Source organism: Camelina sativa, chromosome 11 (genome assembly GCF_000633955.1).
Source record: "Camelina sativa cultivar DH55 chromosome 11, Cs, whole genome shotgun sequence".
NCBI classification, from domain to species: Eukaryota; Viridiplantae; Streptophyta; class Magnoliopsida; order Brassicales; family Brassicaceae; genus Camelina; species Camelina sativa.
The window spans coordinates 46884253-46903552 of NC_025695.1; the positions used below are offsets into that span (position 1 = coordinate 46884253).

The 19300-nt window shown below is 32.6% G+C and overlaps 3 protein-coding genes and 1 pseudogene across 5 annotated transcripts; 2 read left to right on the forward strand and 2 right to left on the reverse strand.

Annotated features, from left to right (window-relative positions):
- On the forward strand, positions 888–3207 carry LOC104726844. 3 transcript variants are annotated; one of them, XM_010445793.1, is made up of 8 exons: positions 888–1013; positions 1406–1774; positions 1863–1934; positions 2064–2128; positions 2237–2390; positions 2468–2557; positions 2644–2733; positions 2851–3207. In XM_010445793.1, exons 2-8 carry the CDS (start codon positions 1478–1480, stop codon positions 2998–3000), a joined length of 918 nt encoding a protein of 305 aa, XP_010444095.1. In that variant the 5' UTR covers positions 888–1013; positions 1406–1477; the 3' UTR covers positions 3001–3207. The 3 variants fall into 3 exon arrangements, with proteins under 3 accessions (XP_010444095.1, XP_010444094.1, XP_010444093.1); XM_010445792.1 differs by having other exon boundaries at positions 1430–1774; XM_010445791.2 differs by lacking the exon at positions 888–1013 and having other exon boundaries at positions 1020–1774.
- Positions 5626–7579, reverse strand: LOC104726845 (transcription factor MYB30-like). The gene is made up of 3 exons (XM_010445794.2): positions 7299–7579; positions 6873–7002; positions 5626–6750 (listed from the first exon to the last, which is right to left on the reverse strand). The coding sequence occupies exons 1-3, from the start codon at positions 7429–7431 to the stop codon at positions 5943–5945; spliced, it is 1071 nt and encodes a 356-aa protein (XP_010444096.1). The 5' UTR covers positions 7432–7579; the 3' UTR covers positions 5626–5942.
- On the reverse strand, positions 16200–16994 carry LOC104729041 (annotated as a pseudogene).
- Positions 17467–18791, forward strand: LOC104726846 (HVA22-like protein b). The gene is made up of 5 exons (XM_010445796.2): positions 17467–17618; positions 17712–17738; positions 17817–17939; positions 18165–18399; positions 18495–18791. The coding sequence occupies exons 1-5, from the start codon at positions 17557–17559 to the stop codon at positions 18552–18554; spliced, it is 507 nt and encodes a 168-aa protein (XP_010444098.1). The 5' UTR covers positions 17467–17556; the 3' UTR covers positions 18555–18791.

Genomic DNA, 19300 nt, shown 5'->3' on the forward strand with positions numbered 1-19300 from the left:
CATTAAAAAATAAAAACCCAGAATTTTCACTGTTGTAACTTGTAATTTTTTACTATTATCTTTAGTATTTTATTTTGTTCTTTTACGTCTCTTAATTTTTATTTTTTTTTGAAACAAAAGTTGTTTACAGTTGGTTTCTGTTTGATAAAATTTGGATTATGATCAGTGGACCAAGTAAACATGACATAATTTACGAATTAAATCTTTCAACCACTTCCATCATAAATTACTTATTGGATTCTATTTAAAATGTTCTGGTTTATATAAACATTAAAAATATACGACAAGAATAATTTTGGAATCGAAAAAGACTTTATTATAAAGAGAACGTTTTGAAGTGTTCATCTTGTCGGATGGAGATACCTTGGGAGACTTTGGACGTCCTCACTTCTTTTTGGTTCAATCTCAATTTTTGCCAAAGTGGAAAATGTCAAAGTCAAACTACATCTCTTGATAATGAAACTTCTTAGTTTTTCAAAATCTGACAATATTCGAAATTTATTATTATTGCTTTGTGTGAAAAGTGGAAAAAAAGACGAATAACTTCTCGAAGTAAAAATAAATCATATAATGGTGCATCAACAGTCAAACACCTCAATCTTTAAATTTCTAAAAATACTAAAACTCTTTTCTTGTATTTAGGTAAAAGATATGGTTGTATTATCTAAAAATCTAACCAAGAAGACAGATACAAAGTTTTTTAAAAAAAAAAACATAAAAGAAAATTGGGAAAATCTGATAATCACGTTACCGTGTCAAACCGTCAACCTCCATAGCTCCGGTTTGTGTATTTTGTTTTGTATATGTGTACTATGTATAGATGTATTTTTGTAGTATATACACGCGCTTCTAGATTTTTAATTACTTTATCCGAAAAAAAAATTCAGACCGAACACCAAACAAGAAAAACACATTTGTCTGATTGAGAGAGCTCTGCCCCCCTTGAAGAGAAATCGAAAGAGTGCTTCTTTCCCTCAATTTCCTGCGATTCTGAATATTGCTTTCTTCTACAGGTAAATCATATTCTTTTTATCTTCGTCTTTTTTTTTTTGTTTCTTAGGGTTAATGGTTGTTTGATTCTGGGAATGGGGAATTTCGATTTCTGTGATTTTAGGGTTTCGATTCCTAGTAGATTGTGATCGAATCGAATGGTATCTCTCTCTTTCGTTTTCATGGTTTAGATTGGTTTCTCAAGTTTGGGGCTTTCCCATTAGGTTTTTGTGTGTGGAAAATTTGAGACCAAGACTTTGTAACTCAGATCCTAATCTTTTCCATTGAATTTGTTTCTCTGAGCTGATTTTGCGATGTTTGTTTTCAGAGGAATGGTTTTATTTTTCTTGAAAACAAAACATTTGTGGTCATTTCGCTTCGATGATTTATGAGAATCTTCGTTTGGATGTTGGAGTTTTTCTTGGTTTTTTTTGAACAGGTCAACGTTTTTTTTTACGCATTGAGGCTAAGAAGTGTGAGAGAAGAGATGGCTGATCATCTGAGTTCATGTACCGACCGTCTCGTAACACCTGAAACATTAAATTCAGAGAGAGGATCCTCCAATGAAACAATTGAATCTTCTGGAGAGAGTTCTAGAGCTCAAGGCAGCACAAGCCTGTCTACTGCTATGGATCTTAAGACCAAGGAAGAAGAAGCAACGGAACAGCACGATGTGGACGAGGAAGAGGAGCCGCTTATCCAATCTGTTGAATGTCGTATTTGCCAAGAGGAAGATTCCGTTAAGAACCTCGAGTCACCTTGTTCTTGTAGTGGCAGTTTGAAGGTGAATCTCATATCTCTTTGTTTTTGTTGGTATATTCCCCTTTTAAAAATAACTTCTCATGAATTTGTTTTTCTTGTGTGTGGTATAGTATGCACATCGGAAGTGTGTTCAACGTTGGTGTAATGAGAAAGGCGACATAACATGTGAAATATGCCATAAGGTAAATTCAAAATCACTAACATCAATCTTTTGGTTACAAGTTTACTAATTTGCTAATGTATTTGGATATATTAGTTTGTTTGCCTGAATCCAAGTTTATAACTGTTTTTCTTCTTCTCGTTGGAAACAGTCTTATCAACCTGGATACACTGCTCCACCGCCTCCTCCTGCTGATGATACCGTTATTGATATCGGGTAAAGTTTTTTCCTGAACCTATGTAGCTGGACTATAGCTATATCTCATCATATTCAATGAAGCACATTACTCATGCTACTGTGTTTTGTTGTGTCTGTGTTATGCAGTGAAGATTGGGCCAATGGTGTTCCATTAGATTTGAACGACCCGCGCATTTTTGCAATGGCAGCTGCAGAACGCCATTTCTTTGACGCGGACTATGATGAATACGCTGATTCTAACTCAAGCGGAGCTGCGTTTTGTCGCTCTGCTGCTCTTATAGTAAGTCCACCACATTTATCTTTATTCATTAATTTCTTACTTTGAAATAGAAACTTACTGGCAGTTAAAAATGGCAGTTAATGGCGCTTTTACTGTTACGACATGCTCTGAACCTATCAAACAACAACTCAGACGATGAAGAAGATGACCCGTCAGCTTTCTTCTTTGTACGTAAACCCTCTCTTACTCGCAGTGCTGTTACCTTTTTTAGCTTTCTTGTGATAACACATTTTTTTGTTTTGGTTTTCGTCAGCTTTTCATGCTTCGTGCCGCCGGTTTTCTCCTCCCGTGTTACATCATGGCTTGGGCTATCAGTATATTACAACGTCGCAGACAAAGACAGGTATATAAAATCTTTGTGAAAAAAAAACACAAACACATGTGTAGTAGTATCTTAAAAAGTCATGTTTGTAAATGATTTTCTTGTGTGTTTGGTTTTTTTGTTTGTTGCGAAAATCAGGAAGCGGCTGCTCTGGCTGCTGCAGAAGTAGCGTTTATGTTACATAGCGGCGGGGGCAGTGGAGGACAACGAAGAGGAGGATTACACTTTGCTGTAGCACCTGAGCTTATATCTAATCCACATCACCAACCTGAAGCTTCGCCTCAATGAGTATGAATTCCAAATCACCGGTATGAGATTTGTGTGTCTTTGTCTGTCTGTGTAGTAGCTCTTGTGTGTTTGTTGTGTAACTTACCGGTCTTGCTCCAATCAAACACACACAACTGAGATTTTTAAAAAAGGACCAGAGAAGTTTCTCTTTGTCTATCTTTTTACAGACGAGGAAAAAAAAAAAAAGATTGTTCACATATTTAAATTTATGTTTATGCTTTTAATTCCTTTAATTTATCTTGTTAATTTTTTTAATATAATCGAATTTTCGCGCAATTGGATAAAAGATACGATGGGCTATGCCCCATTTTGTCTTGTTATGGACCGAGTGGACCCATTTGGAGGCCCAAATATGAAAAGTCTTTTCTTTTTCCTCTTTGACAAAGTCTTTCTATACTCTGTTTAATCCCAACCAAGCAAGCAGAGAAGGAAGAGTCGTCGTCGACTAGTTGAACTCCTTTATGCCAGCAGAGAGGATTTTGACATCAGACACCCAAAAAAAATAAGTTTTATGAGAATATTAGTTAACTACGATAAGGCATGAAAGAAAGAAAAAAACAAAAATCAATCTCGAGAGATTCAATGGGAAAATCATAAGAAGATAAAAAGTGAAAAGCTTACATGAATAGAGTTTGAACACTTTCAAGATTCGATGTTCCTCAAGTCTCACTCACAGAGACGACGACACTGCACCGAAAATATAACTGACATATGAGCTGAAGAATGAATGAGTCCAGTTTTGAAGTCAAATAAGATAAGATAACAAACAAGTCAACGATTGAAGAGTGTGTGAAAATTAATTAATTAGAATCAGAAAAGGAGTTTTCGGTGGCTAATAATAATACTCGTATAGTCATAATAACTCATATAACGTATAGTAGCTCACTGTGCTTCACAGGCACAACGAGTCAAGCTCTTCACATGTTATAGCATTTAATACTCTTGTAATTTTTTTTGGTTAAATTTTGTTGTTATATTTTTCAGAATTCGTTTCCACCACTAGATTTTGCCTCCTTTCTATTTATTGTACGCCTGTGTGTGTATCGTTTACGTATACATATATATATATATATATATATATCTCTGCGGCTCCATACGTTCTTATACTTTTCATTTATCCAGTTCACACTTTTATTTCACACATCATAGGTTGGAATTACGGATGCCTTATTTTGTTTAGAGGGATACGCCAAACATAATACAGTAGAACCTCCATAAATTAATACTCACTATAAATTAATAAATTTTTCTAGTTTCGAGTTGGACCGCTATAAAAAATGACACATTTCGATAAAATAATAAGATAATAATTTTTTTAGAAATCTTATATAAAAATATGGTCCCATCAATATCATAAATTAATAATCATATAAATTGATATATATATATATATATCTAAGAAAATCTAATGAAATATGATTCTATTTTTGTTTGCCTATTTTTGAATTTGCATTCTTTTTAGAGCTCATCTCTCATTTTTTCATTGTTGTATTTTCAAATCGCATCCATAAATTGTGAAGAGTCATTGCGATAATTGCTTATTTAGTGATTGGTTTTAAAGGTACCGCAATATCTTCTACGACTTCATCATTACCATGAAGGATAGTAGTAACAATTTTTTCTAAACTCTAAACTTCTAACATTTCTCATTTTTACCTAGATAATCTATTAAACAATTGACATTCATCATATTGCGATAACCAAGATTATAAATTAAGAAAATTCTTTAAAAATGTGAATGATAACAAAAATATCTTATTTTGTAATAGAAAATTTTCAATATAAAAATGAAAAAATCTATTCATAAATTAATAATTATTAATTTATCGATAAATTAAAACCTCTATAAATTAATAAAATTTCATAGTCTCAACCTTATTAATTTATAGAGGTTTGACTGTATCATGATATGCATTGTTTATTATACTAATACTAATATTGCTCATAAAAAAATGTCAAAATGTCTTATCTTTATGTTATACAGTAGTATATATTATTCATTACCATTAAAACAATTCAAAAATAGTACTCCCAAAACTCTACTACTTATTTCAGATTCAAGAGCTTTTCGAAATGTATCTTCTAAGAATTTGTTGTATTTTTAGAAAAACAATACCGTAATAATAAGACGAACTAAAAAATAAGTTTGACAACTCTGTTTTCTTTATGTGAAATATATAAAATAAAATTTCACAATAATCTGACAAGATATTATTATATTAGTTTTGGCATTATTGGCTTATTACCTTATCACAATTAATATTAAATAGCTAAAATAATTAAATGTATTAATGTTGGAATTAAGTCAGTAGGTGGAATCTTAAATGGCATTTTTCTTCCGGGATTATGATTGATTTGAAAGGACAAAATTAAAGATCGATAAGTGAAATGTTCTACTGTTTTCAATATTTAGAACCAATACAACTGATTCTAGACCAAACATTTTTTACTGTTTTCAATACAACATTGATCGGAACTAAGATCGAACATTTGAATATGAAAATATCTTGATTTAATATGGGATCTTAATCAAACCAATCGATATTAGATCAGTTTTGTATCATTTACTAAACATAACTTACAATGACGAATTTTGTGTGTTCAAGTATATATATAAGATTTGAATAATCAGAAACATTATAAGACATTTGTATAATCATATGAGCCACAAAGTGCAACACATTACATTTATAAAGATGATGAACCCTTTGTGTTACGTTCTGCTACATACAATTATTTTATATATAGAAAACGAGAAAGATTATATCACCAAAAGGGAAAAAGAGTGTTGTAGAGCTAAAAGCTAGCTACTAAAGACTCTAAAACCCTAATGCAATAATAAACATATACTAGATTATAGGTTATAACTCTATTATTTGTCATAACCCATGACTCATTAAGCCCTCAATTTAAAAGATCCCACTTTGCATAATTCTAGTCTTCTAGAACATCGCAGCTTGTCCTTCTAGTGACATACCAACCATGTCGTGGCTTTGCTCATCAAATAACCATTTCTCCAACAAAGACAAAGACCCTTGTGATATTAAACCATGATCTTGGTCCATTGTTATTTCCGGCTTGATCTCTTGATCATGGAAGAACCTTGTCTCCTGAGTCAAATTTTGAGTTTCTTCCATTGAATTGAAGCTGAAGAAAGATTGTTCAAACCCTTCTCCACCTTCTTCCGATACTGCAGCAGCGAGTGGTCCGGTATCTGAAACCGGAGATGAGGATGATAGAGTTAAAGCCTTTGGTGTGTCTTTCATGAAATCTTGAAGCAACCGAGCGATGTTCTCAGCACTTGACGCATATACACCTGCTGGGTATGGATTAGTGGTGTTGCTTGTAGTGGTGGTTGTGGTTGTGGTAGAGGAAGAAGAAGAGGATGGATCATAACAACGGTCAAGCAAAGCTGATGAGAAGGTAGGGGTGTCTTGTGGTGTGATTACTGGTGTCGGCAATGATGATGGTGATGATGGAGAAAGAGTTGATGATGGTTTATCCAAAGACAAGGCCTCACAAAGAGCTTGTTTCGCCATGTTGATATCTGTCTGAAGTCTTCTCTCCCATTGACCTTTGTTAGTGCTTTGATTATGCTTTTGTGAACTAGTGTTTGACGAAGAGAAACCATCTTTATCTTCTTCACCAGATTCATTAATCTTCTTGAGCTTCTTCTTCAAGTGAGTGTTCCAATAGTTCTTAATATCATTGTCTGTCCTTTCAGGAAGGTATGATGCTATGGCTGCCCATCTATACACGAAAAAAAAAAACATATTTAGATCTTATATTCTTATGATAAGAATCTTATCATATACATAAAAATACCCAAGAAAGGAAACATTTTGGACAAAAACATGTACATTAAAATATACCTGTTGCCTAAAAGGGCTTGAAGATGAACTATCGTCTTCTCTTCGTGCTCAGTGAAATTTCCACGCTTAATACCGGGTCGAAGATAATTAGTCCATCTCAATCTGCAGCTCTTGCTACATCTCCTCAGTCCTAAAACACCAAATTAACAAAGATTAATTTTAACCCCAAATAATTTAAGGAAGAAGGGATTAAAAGGTAACTAGAGATGTGTGGACGAAATAGTTGGTGACATAACTTATAGGCTATTTATTACACTAGTATTAAATGTTCATACCAACCAAGCCAGAGAACAAAAAAATCACAACCCCTAGTAAAAAGTGCAAGATAAATACTACTCCACATAAAAAGAATTAGGTTCTTTAAGAGGTAGATCAAAAGTTTATTTCTAATTAACTAGTTAATCTGATCAAAACACAAAGACAAACCTGTGTTAGTAGGGACAGATCTCCAGTTTCCAGGACCGTGTTCTTGAATGTAAGAAACCAAGATGATGTCTTCCTCTGGTGTCCATGGCCCTTTCTTCACTCCAATCTTTTCACAGCAAGGTGGTCTTCCCATTTTTTCCTCCTTCTATTGATAGGTTTTTGATAAGATTTTAAGATAGAAGCTAATTTTTGTGGCTTTGTTGGAGAAACCTTTGGAAAATTAGGGTTAAGACAAAGAAAGTCCAAATGGGTTTGGTTTTTTTGTCTGTAGAAGTGGAGAGAAATGTTGGTTATATTTATAGCAAAAGTGAGTAAGATAAGATGAGAGAGAGAGAGAGAGAGGAAAAGAAAAAAGTTAAGTTAAATTACTCGTAAGTAATTTAATAAGATAATGGAATGAAAAGCAACAATAATGAAGAGGCTGGCTTTGGGTTTGCTTTCAAAGAGTCAACATGGACAGCAAAATGCATTTACTCTCTTTCTCTCCAAAGTCAGCCTTCTTCTTCTATCTCTCTCTCTCCTTCTTTGGAGTACTACACGGTTTCAGACACAAATATTTGTTTTTTCTAATAACAAATATTTTGTTTTGACGTTTGCGTTTAGTAATTAAAAAATCTAAGACACATAATGATACTTTTGGTGTTTTTATTTAAAAGTAACAAACACAACACAAAAACGCGAATATATCTCTCTTTCCAATTATGCTTTTGCGTTTTTGTCTCTATTTCATTATCATCCTTCGCACGATATTTTAAGCTTGAATCCGAATTATTACACAACAGTAGCTAGATTACAAGTCTTGGTTCTTTTTACATGTGTCAATCGCAAACATACAAACACGTAAAAGAACAATCGGATTCGTATTAACTTATAACAATAACAATTGCAAACACTTGCTACCAATTTTATTTTAATGCATCAACCTTGTCAACGAAAAAAGAAAAAATGCTTCGACTCATATACGGTGTTGATCATATATATCTATCATCTCAATCTCGAAGATTGGGTAAAAATATCTCTAATGAATATGGTTTAATTGTTTTGTTTAAACCATCGAGTTTTAAATCAGTTACACACGTACACTTATATTACAGCGAATCTGCGGAGTTTTGACAAAATAAACATAATAAATAAATATATATACACGATATGCATGAGTTCATGTATGGGTGAATATATAATATTAACTGAATATATCTCAGTTCGGACATTCAAAACCGTGTGGTGCTGATAAATGCAAGATGTGTGAGAGAAGAGAGGTGGCACCGAAAGAAGACAAAATATAAGGAGCGAAAAGGCTAATATTTCGATATTCTTGTGATCTTTTTATTTATCAGATAAATATCTTATAATAGCGAATGTGCTTTTTTAGAAGTTTTATTTTATTTAAGAGAAAGTATTTTATGAATTTACACTGCTGTTAATCCATTTATGCAGCGCCTGCCCGAATTAATATACACAAGAGTATTTGGTTTTTCTTGGCGTGAAGTATTCTTATTAATCCTATAGTTTCATATGGACTGATTTCAGATTCCGATTTACATAAATGCTAATTCCATCTAACCTTTTTTGTTGGAATGTTATTAAAATCGATAGTTATATATCTTAAATCTAAATCAATTATTTTGATACTAATATTTAAATTATCTTTTTGGGGTGCTTGTCTGCGTGATACAATTATTACTTTTAAATTTCACTTTGCACTTGAATACCGCATTGATTAAGAAAAGAAAAAAACACTGCCCAAAGAGTTTTAGCTTTAACTGTGAACTGTATCGGCATTCGGCAAGATCTTCTAACAAGCATTAGAGAGTACATATATACTGATATGAATATAGTAAGAAAATATAATAAATTCATCGATTTCCAAATTTTTAGCAACTTACACCACGCAGCCCTAATTTAATGTCACCTCCATTTTTGTGAATACATCCATTGAATTGTTTGACCCCTCAAAAGTCCATAGATTATGGGGTAATATGGAGCATCTTTTATTTATTAGTTTAATTACTGTATGTCCCTTTATTAAATACCCACTAGCAAAAATTAAAACCACGGAGCAAACTTCAAATACTCTATTCATTTTATATTTTAAATATTATTTCAAAATAAATATTGTTTTGTATTTTTTTATATATGTTTGGTAAAACTTTCAGTTTTATTCCTACTACTTAAACATATACTGACCAAAACAATTGTATAATATATTACTAGAAAATAAAGCTTACCATAATAATTATTTTTATTCATTTTATATTTTAAATATTATTTCAAAATAAATATTGTTTTGTATTTTTTATATATGTTTGGTAAAACTTTCAGTTTTATCCCTACTACTTAAACATATACTGACCAAAACAATTGTATAATATATTACTAGAAAATAAAGCTTACCATTATAATTATTTTTTAATATACATAAAGAATTTATTTTATAATTATTTATATAGACTACTGTAACTGAATCCATAAGACTCTCAATTTACCGACCAAATAATTTACTCTTCACTATTAACTCTCACAGTAAAGTTTTACGGAAATTAATTTCTCTTTATATTTAATCCAACTTGAAAACTAAATATGATTCACAAAATTGACTAATTACTAACACAATACACATTTTCGCGCGTCTATAGTCTACAGTATGCAGTAAAACAGCAATCTTCCCTATACCTTTTGATTAAATCAGTAATCTTGTTTTCTTTTTTTGGTTTATTAGTATGCGGATTATTAAAATGTTAAAGTATAAACGCAAAAAAAAAAAAAAAAACATTTACTGTTGAATTTTTAGTTGCGATATTATTTTCTGAGAACTACTAAAAATTTTGATAACAAATATATATATATATATATATATTATATTTTCATAAACTTTGAACTATATTTTTTTTATTACCAATTAAAAGTTTACAGTAATCAATAATAATGTATTTTCTAAATTATGGAGAAAAAGAGTATTAAGGAATACATTTTGCTACATAAAAAGCTAAAAACTCAGGTAATTGAGTTTACTAAATGTTTTGATAAATCAGATCTTGAACAAGAAACAAGAGGAATGTTGCGAAGCACGTCGTGGCTGTGTGCATTGAGCTTCTAAAATTATTATTTCTTCGACGTGCATTGGCCTTTTAAAATGAATAAAAATACTTTATCTTTTTATATATGCACTTTCGTCGTACTATATCATAATAATGACTACATAAATTAGTATGATTTTCCACGACTAGTTAAAGTTCCATGGAAAAAAATAATTTCGGTTGAAATTCTAGTACATACATCTTACACCACGTCCTTTAGGAGGCATCCCCCATAACTATTTACTTATCATCCGGTGACATATTAACTTTACATTGACCATCGAGACCTACTTATATAGTACTTCATTTGAAACATATATTAAGTATTTTATAGAACTGTACTAATTTTAAAAACTTTGCTATTTGAAACAAAAAAGAAATTAAGTATTTGATAGAACTGTACTAATTATAAATGCATATGTTTTCTCGTGTTTTTCTATTACTAAGATCAACTGTATGCAAAGTTTTTCAAAAAAACTAATGGAAAGTATTATTTAATTTTCCCTATTTAAAACATGGTTTTACTGCCCTAACATCATAGTTTACATGCGAGGAAGAGGATAATAAACCTACTTTTTCACTGTTTAAAGTGTAATTTAAAGTTTTGTAATAAAAAAAAAGTTTAAGTCAAAACTCACTATAGTTGCCTTTAGAGGAGAAAAGGTTAAGCATTGTACGATTTTGAAACTATCAATATAACGGGAAAAAAGGTACGGGCGACCAAAATGATAAAGTTATACAGTACTAATTATTTATGCGTATCATTAGTTTAATTTAACTCAACTTTAATTTATAATTAATCAGTTTCCGATAGTAATAAATTATAAACTATTCTTCGAGCGAGCTCTTAATTTTGTTGTTTTCTTTTGTTTTCTACAGTCAATTTGAAAGCTCCTATGATGCTTCCTATAGTTTCCAGAAGATTAATATGGGACGAAACAAGTCAACGACTATGGTCCTCTTTTGGATGTAGACGAACTTTGGATCATATCTTATTTTATACGCTATGTAATTAAATAATTGCTAGGTTAACCTAGAGTTTAATTATAATATCAATAACAAAACTTAGGGTTTAATATTTTAAACCCCCAAAAATAAGGGTTTAATGTGACTGTAGCGACACGTGCCAGCATCCATAGAGTAAAGTCAGGAGCCATTTTTATTTTTATGAACTAATTACAGTTACATAGATTATTGTACTCATCGTCTATAATGATGCAACGATTATTTGACGTACTGTGTGATCTTGCCGGTGCTTTTTCGCCACATTAAATTTTCAAGAGTATTTTTGTTCTTTCTCCCTCCCTAACTTTCTACTATATGCAAATTTTTAGGATACATTTAGACTGTTCAACATTAAAACCTTATCAAATTATTTAACGTTAACCTTAACATTAACATCTCCCTATAAAAAAAAAAATTTACCCATGCATCCATCAATCAAATAGCCAATAAGAGAAACACCAACTCTTACATAAGCATAAGAAATACTAAAGCATGGTAGTGTACGTGGTAATAGTGTACTACCCACTTCGGATAATTAGTAACTACAAACTGGGTGTTCTCTTATTGGCTATCCGTACCTTAACCAGTCGAACTTAGAGACACACTGTAGGTAAGTTGGGCCAAGTGTTGGGATTGAATATCTAATGCGGGGAGGAGACAACTTTAACATGTTTTTGCCTTCGGTACGAATCGGCATATGAGATTCACAAATTTACAAAGAAAAAATAGAAAGAAAACTACATTATAATAATATATATCTAATAAAGACTTAATGTTTAATTATATGATTAACTTCTTGAATAATTTTTACTCAATTAATGGATTTGTTACATGTTATCTTTTGTAAGAAAAGTATATATACCGCCTATATTGCGCATGGGAGCTGGAAATAATGTTTAAACTACTCATTTAGACATTTACTACATGCGACAATTATTTTGACCTATTCAAAGTGTACAATCACAATCGGAATCCTATGAAAGTATGAAACTTTCCCGTTCCACTTGCTGCATCCTCTGATTTTTAAAGTCACGGATCTCCTGTTTTAAGATAGCACAAGTCAAACATTAAAAGCTTTGATAATTTTGGCAATTTGGAGTAATTCGTCTGCTTAAACTAATATACATAGAGCTAGATTCGATATTTTTATCAAGAAATACTTTAGTTTACATTATGTTATAATGAAGGGTTTCAAATTGCGGGTTAATTAAGGATAGGTAAACACATTAACTCCAACAAGAGTTTTATCACATTGTGATTGGAGACTTCACAATTACTATTTTCTTCCGGAATTTCTGATGCTTGCAGTCACTTGCATATATTATATGCACAGTAGTGTTTGATTTTACTGGACCCAAATCTTAATATACTGGTTTTGGCCGGCCATATATACGATACTTTTTTTGGATTTTATACTTAATTTCTTTGTTTTATAAAAACAAATTTTACAAACCATCACACTCTTCTAATAAATAAAATAAAATCTTAACGCAGCATATGTTGCAAAACAGAGAGGAAAATATATCCCAAAAAATGAATTGATAGTCAGTGACTCAGTGTGAAACACTTATCACATCGATATTTTATCCAATGTACCAAATCGTTGAGCCTATATATTATTAACCATAACTTTATATATCTAGTCACGGTTATTGAGTCCCCAAGGCTTATTTGAAATGTAAATAGAATGTTTTCATCAAAAATGTATGTTCGTTTTGTAATATACAGATATTACGGTATTCCTCTGTAAAGTTTTTAAAAAAAATATTGGGGTGTGATGAGTACGTATAATTGTGAATCTATACACATGGGTTTCTAACTATTGGGTACGGTTCAGCTAAGCCACTAAGCCTATGCCAACATATACTTATTCATTTAAAGAAAACTCGACGAATCGTAATCTGATTTTCCAAATCTTATGATCAAACCTAAACATTTGACTTAAACGTGCTAAACTACTTTTATAGCATATATGTTGTCCTTTCCGGAGGGAATACATGGTATATTAGAACCATCACTTTCAAAGTTTCAATGTCGCGGCTTGTGAAGATTGACCACGTCAATAGTAAGAGTTAACGTTGTTAATTTAAATAACTAAAAATTTGATGAGAAAATTATTGGTACGTACGCATTTTAAGGAAGGATCTATATATGCAACGAAGCAGATTGGTTGGTTAGATTTTGAATAAATTTTCCAACTATATGATATTGTAAAGTAAACACACACACACACACATATATATATATATATATGATATTGTAAAGTAAACACATATGAAAAAAAACGGCATTTTCCTGGTATATATTCGTCTGAATACCAAACACCAATGTCCATTTCGTATCAGTAAAATCAACCAGTTTTGCACTTCTTCGAATTTGACAAGGTAAAACAAATCATGCCACTTCTCAGATTAATATTTAACCGTTTGAAAATGACGTACTAGTTCATACTTCATACTATCTACACCTTTTTTTTTTGTCAGAACTTCTTACTATTTACATTTCTTAAAAGTGGTCCAGGTCAAATAGATTAACCATTGTAATCCAAACAAATGTTACCGGCCGGGCGTAGAAACTTATGATGAAGGATCTAGCTATTTTAAAAACAGTCACTTGCATAATTTGAAATCTTCTGATCTATATCGAATATATGCACTTGCATAAATTGTTTTTACACAACCGTAATTATATCTTGGAAAATTTAGAATCTATGGTCGGATTTTGGATTTGCTAGCTTGCTTAGTTCTATTACTATACCAATCTTTCCATCTTATTTACATGAATTGTTTTTTTTTGCCCGGCCTTCACAAAAGAACAAAACATTAACAAATTAGCATGATGTTGTTTGTAAAACTCTTAAAAATTCGATTTCACATGTATGACAACTGTTTTGTTTTTTAATCTATTCGTGTGTGAACAAAAACATATCAGAAATTGCCTTCCGAATTTGGAATATTATTTTTTTCCAGTCAGCATACCAAAGAACACATGAAATGATACAAACTAAAAAATCAATGACGAACATATATAGTAAGCAATAAATACATTCTTCTATAGTTCTATACTTCTATCATTTTTTCGGGGTTAATTAAATTCTTCTATCATTTTCTTTAAACTTCGAATTCATGATTCAGGCCACGCCATTTTATACACAGATGCAACGTTACAATTGCCACGCAATCTACTGACATGGAAGAATTACACGTGTACGGTAGAGATCAAACCACCTTGCCTTCTCCGGATATGGAAAGCGAGGATCTAGGACAGGACATATCAAAAGCCACACAAGACGACAAAAGAAAAATTCTCAAAAAGGAATTAGGTATGTCGCAGGTCCCACCTTAAAAGCAATATTTTATCGTATTACAACGTTGTGGTCTCCACTTATATAATTAGATCTCTGCCACACGTCTTCATCTTGGTGCTCAAACGATATGATTTGCGAACGCTGACGCTTCTACCGTTCTACGCTTCTTGTACAAGGTCCGTGGACGTCTACACGTGGTTACCGGCTATTGAATATCACAGCAATAATCTCTAAGGTACGAAATCTTTCAATTCAAGTTTATTTGATACATACTGGGCGGTGTATTATTTAATTGTATTTTCCAGATTTAGTTTGATATTACTATATGCATGTTTTCCAGAGAGTATAACAAATTATTGGCGATTGAGTCATTTTATAATTATTATGGGGAGGCATTTTGTGCGGGACCATATCGTATCGACATAAGTCATACGCGATAGAATTTTGAACGTGGCATGATCGTAGAGGGGGTTCATAGTTGACTATTTTTTTGCAGTTATGAGCTCGATGAATACGTATAAGTCAATTCTCATTTGAATTTGTTCACATGGTGGAGATAGTAGGGCCTGGATATATTTCAAGTTCCGACAAGAGAGAGGTTTCATAGTTCAGGAGTACATTTTATCGCGGTTACGTAGGGTTTTGTTTCAAATTTATTGACATACATAGAGTAATCTGCGATTTTTGTAGGTTTAATTAGCGTGTTAATACTTTTTTGATGTAGATTTCGTTATAGATATATTACCCACTAACTAAATATGATAATTGTTTTGGCTCATCAATATTAGGTAAAGTTTGTTTTCGAGTTAGCTTTTATTTTGGTTGTGCTCGATCGTAATCAAAAACCTTAGGTAAAGAAATCGTCAAATATAAAACGAAATAGGATTCGCAAACAACAAATTCAAAGAACGAAACTCTCAAATCCATCAAAATAAGAATTTGAAATCTACCAGAAAATGTAAAAGAGATGAACTCTATCAATTTTATCAACTAGTAAAAAGTGACGAGATTAAAATAAGGAAACTAAGAAACGAAAAGAAAAAACCTCTGAAGAGATAAAACAATAAAAATATTAAATAGGAAATAGAGCTATATTAATGAAAATTCAAAGGATTAAACTCGTGCACCAACTCTACTACTATCTGCTTTGTACACCTGCAAAATATGTTGCAAAACATCTTTATATATGATATCATATGTACAATTTAGCACAATATCTTCGATGAAACTAATATGATTTGCGCTAGCTGATCTTCCTAGAACTAACTAACAAGCTTGTGAAATTGTTGAGATGAATTTCAAACTTCCAAAAATATAAAATTAATTACATATTTTATTTGCTCAAACTTGAAAATATATTGTTCTGGTTGGACTCAAAATCTGTATCCAACAATTACCAAACACATAAATTTGGGCCTGATTACACAAAAAGTCTATAAATATAGGCTCCTAAATTTGTAGGCCCAATAGTAATTAGTGCATTGTAAGTTTGTAACTAATCCAAAACAGAGTTTAACATATGAAAACAGAGGATTTAGCATCAAGCAAGCAGTCCATTACTTTTTGACTGAGAAATTGAAGTAAGGGACGGGAGAGAGATATCTGCCTGAAAATCCCAAGAATCTCTAGGACTTGTTCATAAGGAAGAATTAGATCTTTGACCACGTCGGTTTCGTTAATAGCATTGTCATTGAGCCAACCATAGACACCAGGAGCTGATTCTCGATCAACGATCTTCAGACCCACGACTTCTTTGTATGCCTGCCTTGTAAGGGCTAAGCAAAGTGCACATCACGATTTCTACGAAGCTCATGGTCTTGTTCAGTTGTTCGTCACCGTTGGTTCACCAATCACCAACAGTGTCAGAGAAAATCTCTTTAAGCCCTTCTTTCTCTATGGCTCTCAGATTCTCCTTTACCTCTGTGAGAGCTTTCTCTTGGCTCGTGTCCCTCGCTTTTCACATCGTAAAGCTGCAAAAGAAAAAAAAGAAACATTCAGTAAAAGTTCAAAACTTTGATCAAAAGTTAGGGTTTTATCAGATTTACTCACGTGTAACTAGATGTAGTTACCCCAAAACCGGACTTTAGATCTGTTGTAAGGATCTTGGGGCAAAATTGCTCCACGTTTCGTACGATGTATTCAATGATAAACAAGGATTCAGAGATGGGTTTGCCGTTGTGGACGAGAACCGGGATCTTCTTGTGAACCAACCGGGTTATACCGGATAAGGGTTTGGCTTTTGTTTTGGAGTATAACTTTGTTCTCAATTTCTTCGTCTTCTTTGGACTTCAGTATTGCTTGAATCATGTGAATTTTATACATTGGGAATAAACCATTAAATAGTCTCATACTTTTTTTGTTTTTTTTCTTTTGAAATGAAATAGTCTCATTCTTGCTTGGAGAAGAGTCTTCATAACGTGTATAATCATTTGAACTTTGTTACTCAAAACTCGACAAATCGTCACAAAACCCCAATAAATTACTTCTGTGTCATTATTCTACCGAGCTTAGTGGCACGTAATGCACTGGATTAAGTTTAAATTTGATTTTAAATTTAGTATTTAATGAACACTTTTATTAGAGAACACAGGTGACAGGACTGAGAATTGTGAGATTGATGAAATCGAACGGTCAGGAAACTACCACCAGCTTTACTTACTCAGCTTGCAGATCAAGCCACGTGGCTAAATTACTGTTTGACTCCTCTCATAGTCACGGACACGTGTTCCCAAGCCCTACTCACTTCATATACTTCTTAGTCTGTGTCCAAAAAACACAAACAGAGAAAGCTAAGAAAACTCAAAAGGCGGTGGTGAGAGTGTGATAAAAAGATAAGAAAAGAAAGAAAAAAAAATCGACGGCAGCAAGTATGAGTTCCGGTATCGGAAGTTTAGTTAAGGTCATCTTTAAGAACTTCGATGTCATCGCTGGGTAATTTGATAAGTGATATACTTAGCGGCCTGTTTATCAAGTTTTCTCGTTTTATTTGAAATTATTAATTTGATCCTTCTTGTTGTGCTGCAGACCTGTGATTAGCTTGGTTTATCCTCTGTAAGTCCCTTTCTTCGCCTGAGAATATGCCAAATCTTAAGCCCTTCTTCTTATTAACATTTTTTGTTTATTATAAAGATACGCATCAGTGAGGGCAATAGAGTCGAGGACTCAAGGAGACGATAAGCAATGGTTGACGTATTGGGCTCTCTATTCACTTATCAAACTCTTTGAGCTCACTTTCTACGGACTCATCGACTGGTAAATTTAAAACACAATCTAAAGCTTCCTTGATGTGCAAGCTTTCTACTTGTGCAAACAGAGTCGGGTTGTATATATGTTTGTTTCTAATCGTTGTATAGCGTGGGGGTCTTAAAACATGTGATATATCATCGTGTCTTGGGTTCGTCAACCGATATTATTCCATGTAAGATGCTTTGAAGTTGCTTCAGGTTTCGAGCTAACTAAAGTTTATGGTATGATCAGGATCCCACTATATCCTTACGCTAAGCTAGCCCTAACAAGTTGGTTGGTCTTACCGGGATTGAGCGGCGCTGCTTATCTCTACGAGCACTATGTGCGTTCATTCCTTTTAAGCCCACATACTGTTAATGTATGGTACGTGCCAGCCAAGAAGGATGACGGTGACTTTGGAGCAGCTGCTGGCAGATTTACTCCGGCAAATGATTCCGGTGCGCCTCAAGAGAAGATTGTGAGCTCGGTATGACCTCTTAACTCTTTCAAAACCCCTGTTTGAGACCTAAATGTTTGATCACCGAGACTCAGTTCGTTTGTTGATATTGTTTCGATTTTCAGGTGGATACATCAGCAAAATACGTTGGTCACTCGGCCTTTGATGACACCTATAGCTACTAGTTCATGCTGGTTGTATCTTGAATATCGTGACTAGTGTATCATTTACTTCTTCTTTTTTTTCTTTCTTTCTCCTTTTTAGTTTCCAAGTCTTATGAAGTTTGTTGTAACTGTTGAGGAGAGTTTTAATATTAAAATAAAAGTTTCTGCGTAGATAATTTATATATATTCGTGTAGTAATAAGATCAGAGCACATAACTCTGGACTAGGTAAATGTAACTCAATTAATTAGAACAACTATGGCAGTAAGCTAACTATTTTATCCGACAAATGATCAGAAATGATGTGTTGGTATCGTAGCTCACGGGCACAATGGATTTATATATTTGGAGTCATTATGCCGTCCCAAGCTCCATTTATACTAATTAGTCCACTTCGAATAACTATAGTTTACAGAAGTGAGAGGACCTTTAAAACAAGCAGAAATGGTAAAGCCAAAATGATATAGAGAGCTGTAAAGAGAAAAGAAGAATCTACTAGTTGCAGCATAGCTAAGATTTATTCGTGTTTCTATGATTCTATCCACGTTACCATAGCTTATTTAATTCTATTACATGTGAAGCCCTGTCACGGAAATAAATACAATGGTTACTTTTTCATCCTCACAAAACAAAAAAATGTATAATTTGGTGTCGAATTCTTTTGTCATATTAAAACGGTTTTCTTTTCTATTTGTTGACAAAAGAAATTGATTTTCTACCTTACATATTATATCGTATTAAAATTAGACATTTAATTTTATGCAGCAC

Excerpts from the sequence above, each read along its gene's own strand:
- LOC104726846 (XM_010445796.2), top strand. The coding sequence starts at position 17,557 with ATGAGTTCCGGTATCGGAAGTTTAGTTAAGGTCATCTTTAAGAACTTC. Across the intron at positions 17,739-17,816 it reads ATTAGCTTGGTTTATCCTCT|ATACGCATCAGTGAGGGCAA; the intron begins GTAAGTCCCTTT and ends TTTATTATAAAG. Across the intron at positions 17,940-18,164 it reads TTCTACGGACTCATCGACTG|GATCCCACTATATCCTTACG; the intron begins GTAAATTTAAAA and ends TGGTATGATCAG.
- LOC104726844 (XM_010445791.2), top strand. The coding sequence starts at position 1,379 with ATGAGAATCTTCGTTTGGATGTTGGAGTTTTTCTTGGTTTTTTTTGAA. Across the intron at positions 1,775-1,862 it reads CTTGTAGTGGCAGTTTGAAG|TATGCACATCGGAAGTGTGT; the intron begins GTGAATCTCATA and ends TGTGTGGTATAG. Across the intron at positions 2,734-2,850 it reads AACGTCGCAGACAAAGACAG|GAAGCGGCTGCTCTGGCTGC; the intron begins GTATATAAAATC and ends TGCGAAAATCAG.
- LOC104726845 (XM_010445794.2), bottom strand. The coding sequence starts at position 7,431 with ATGGGAAGACCACCTTGCTGTGAAAAGATTGGAGTGAAGAAAGGGCCA. Across the intron at positions 7,003-7,298 it reads ATCTGTCCCTACTAACACAG|GACTGAGGAGATGTAGCAAG; the intron begins GTTTGTCTTTGT and ends TTGGTGTTTTAG. Across the intron at positions 6,751-6,872 it reads CAAGCCCTTTTAGGCAACAG|ATGGGCAGCCATAGCATCAT; the intron begins GTATATTTTAAT and ends TTTCGTGTATAG.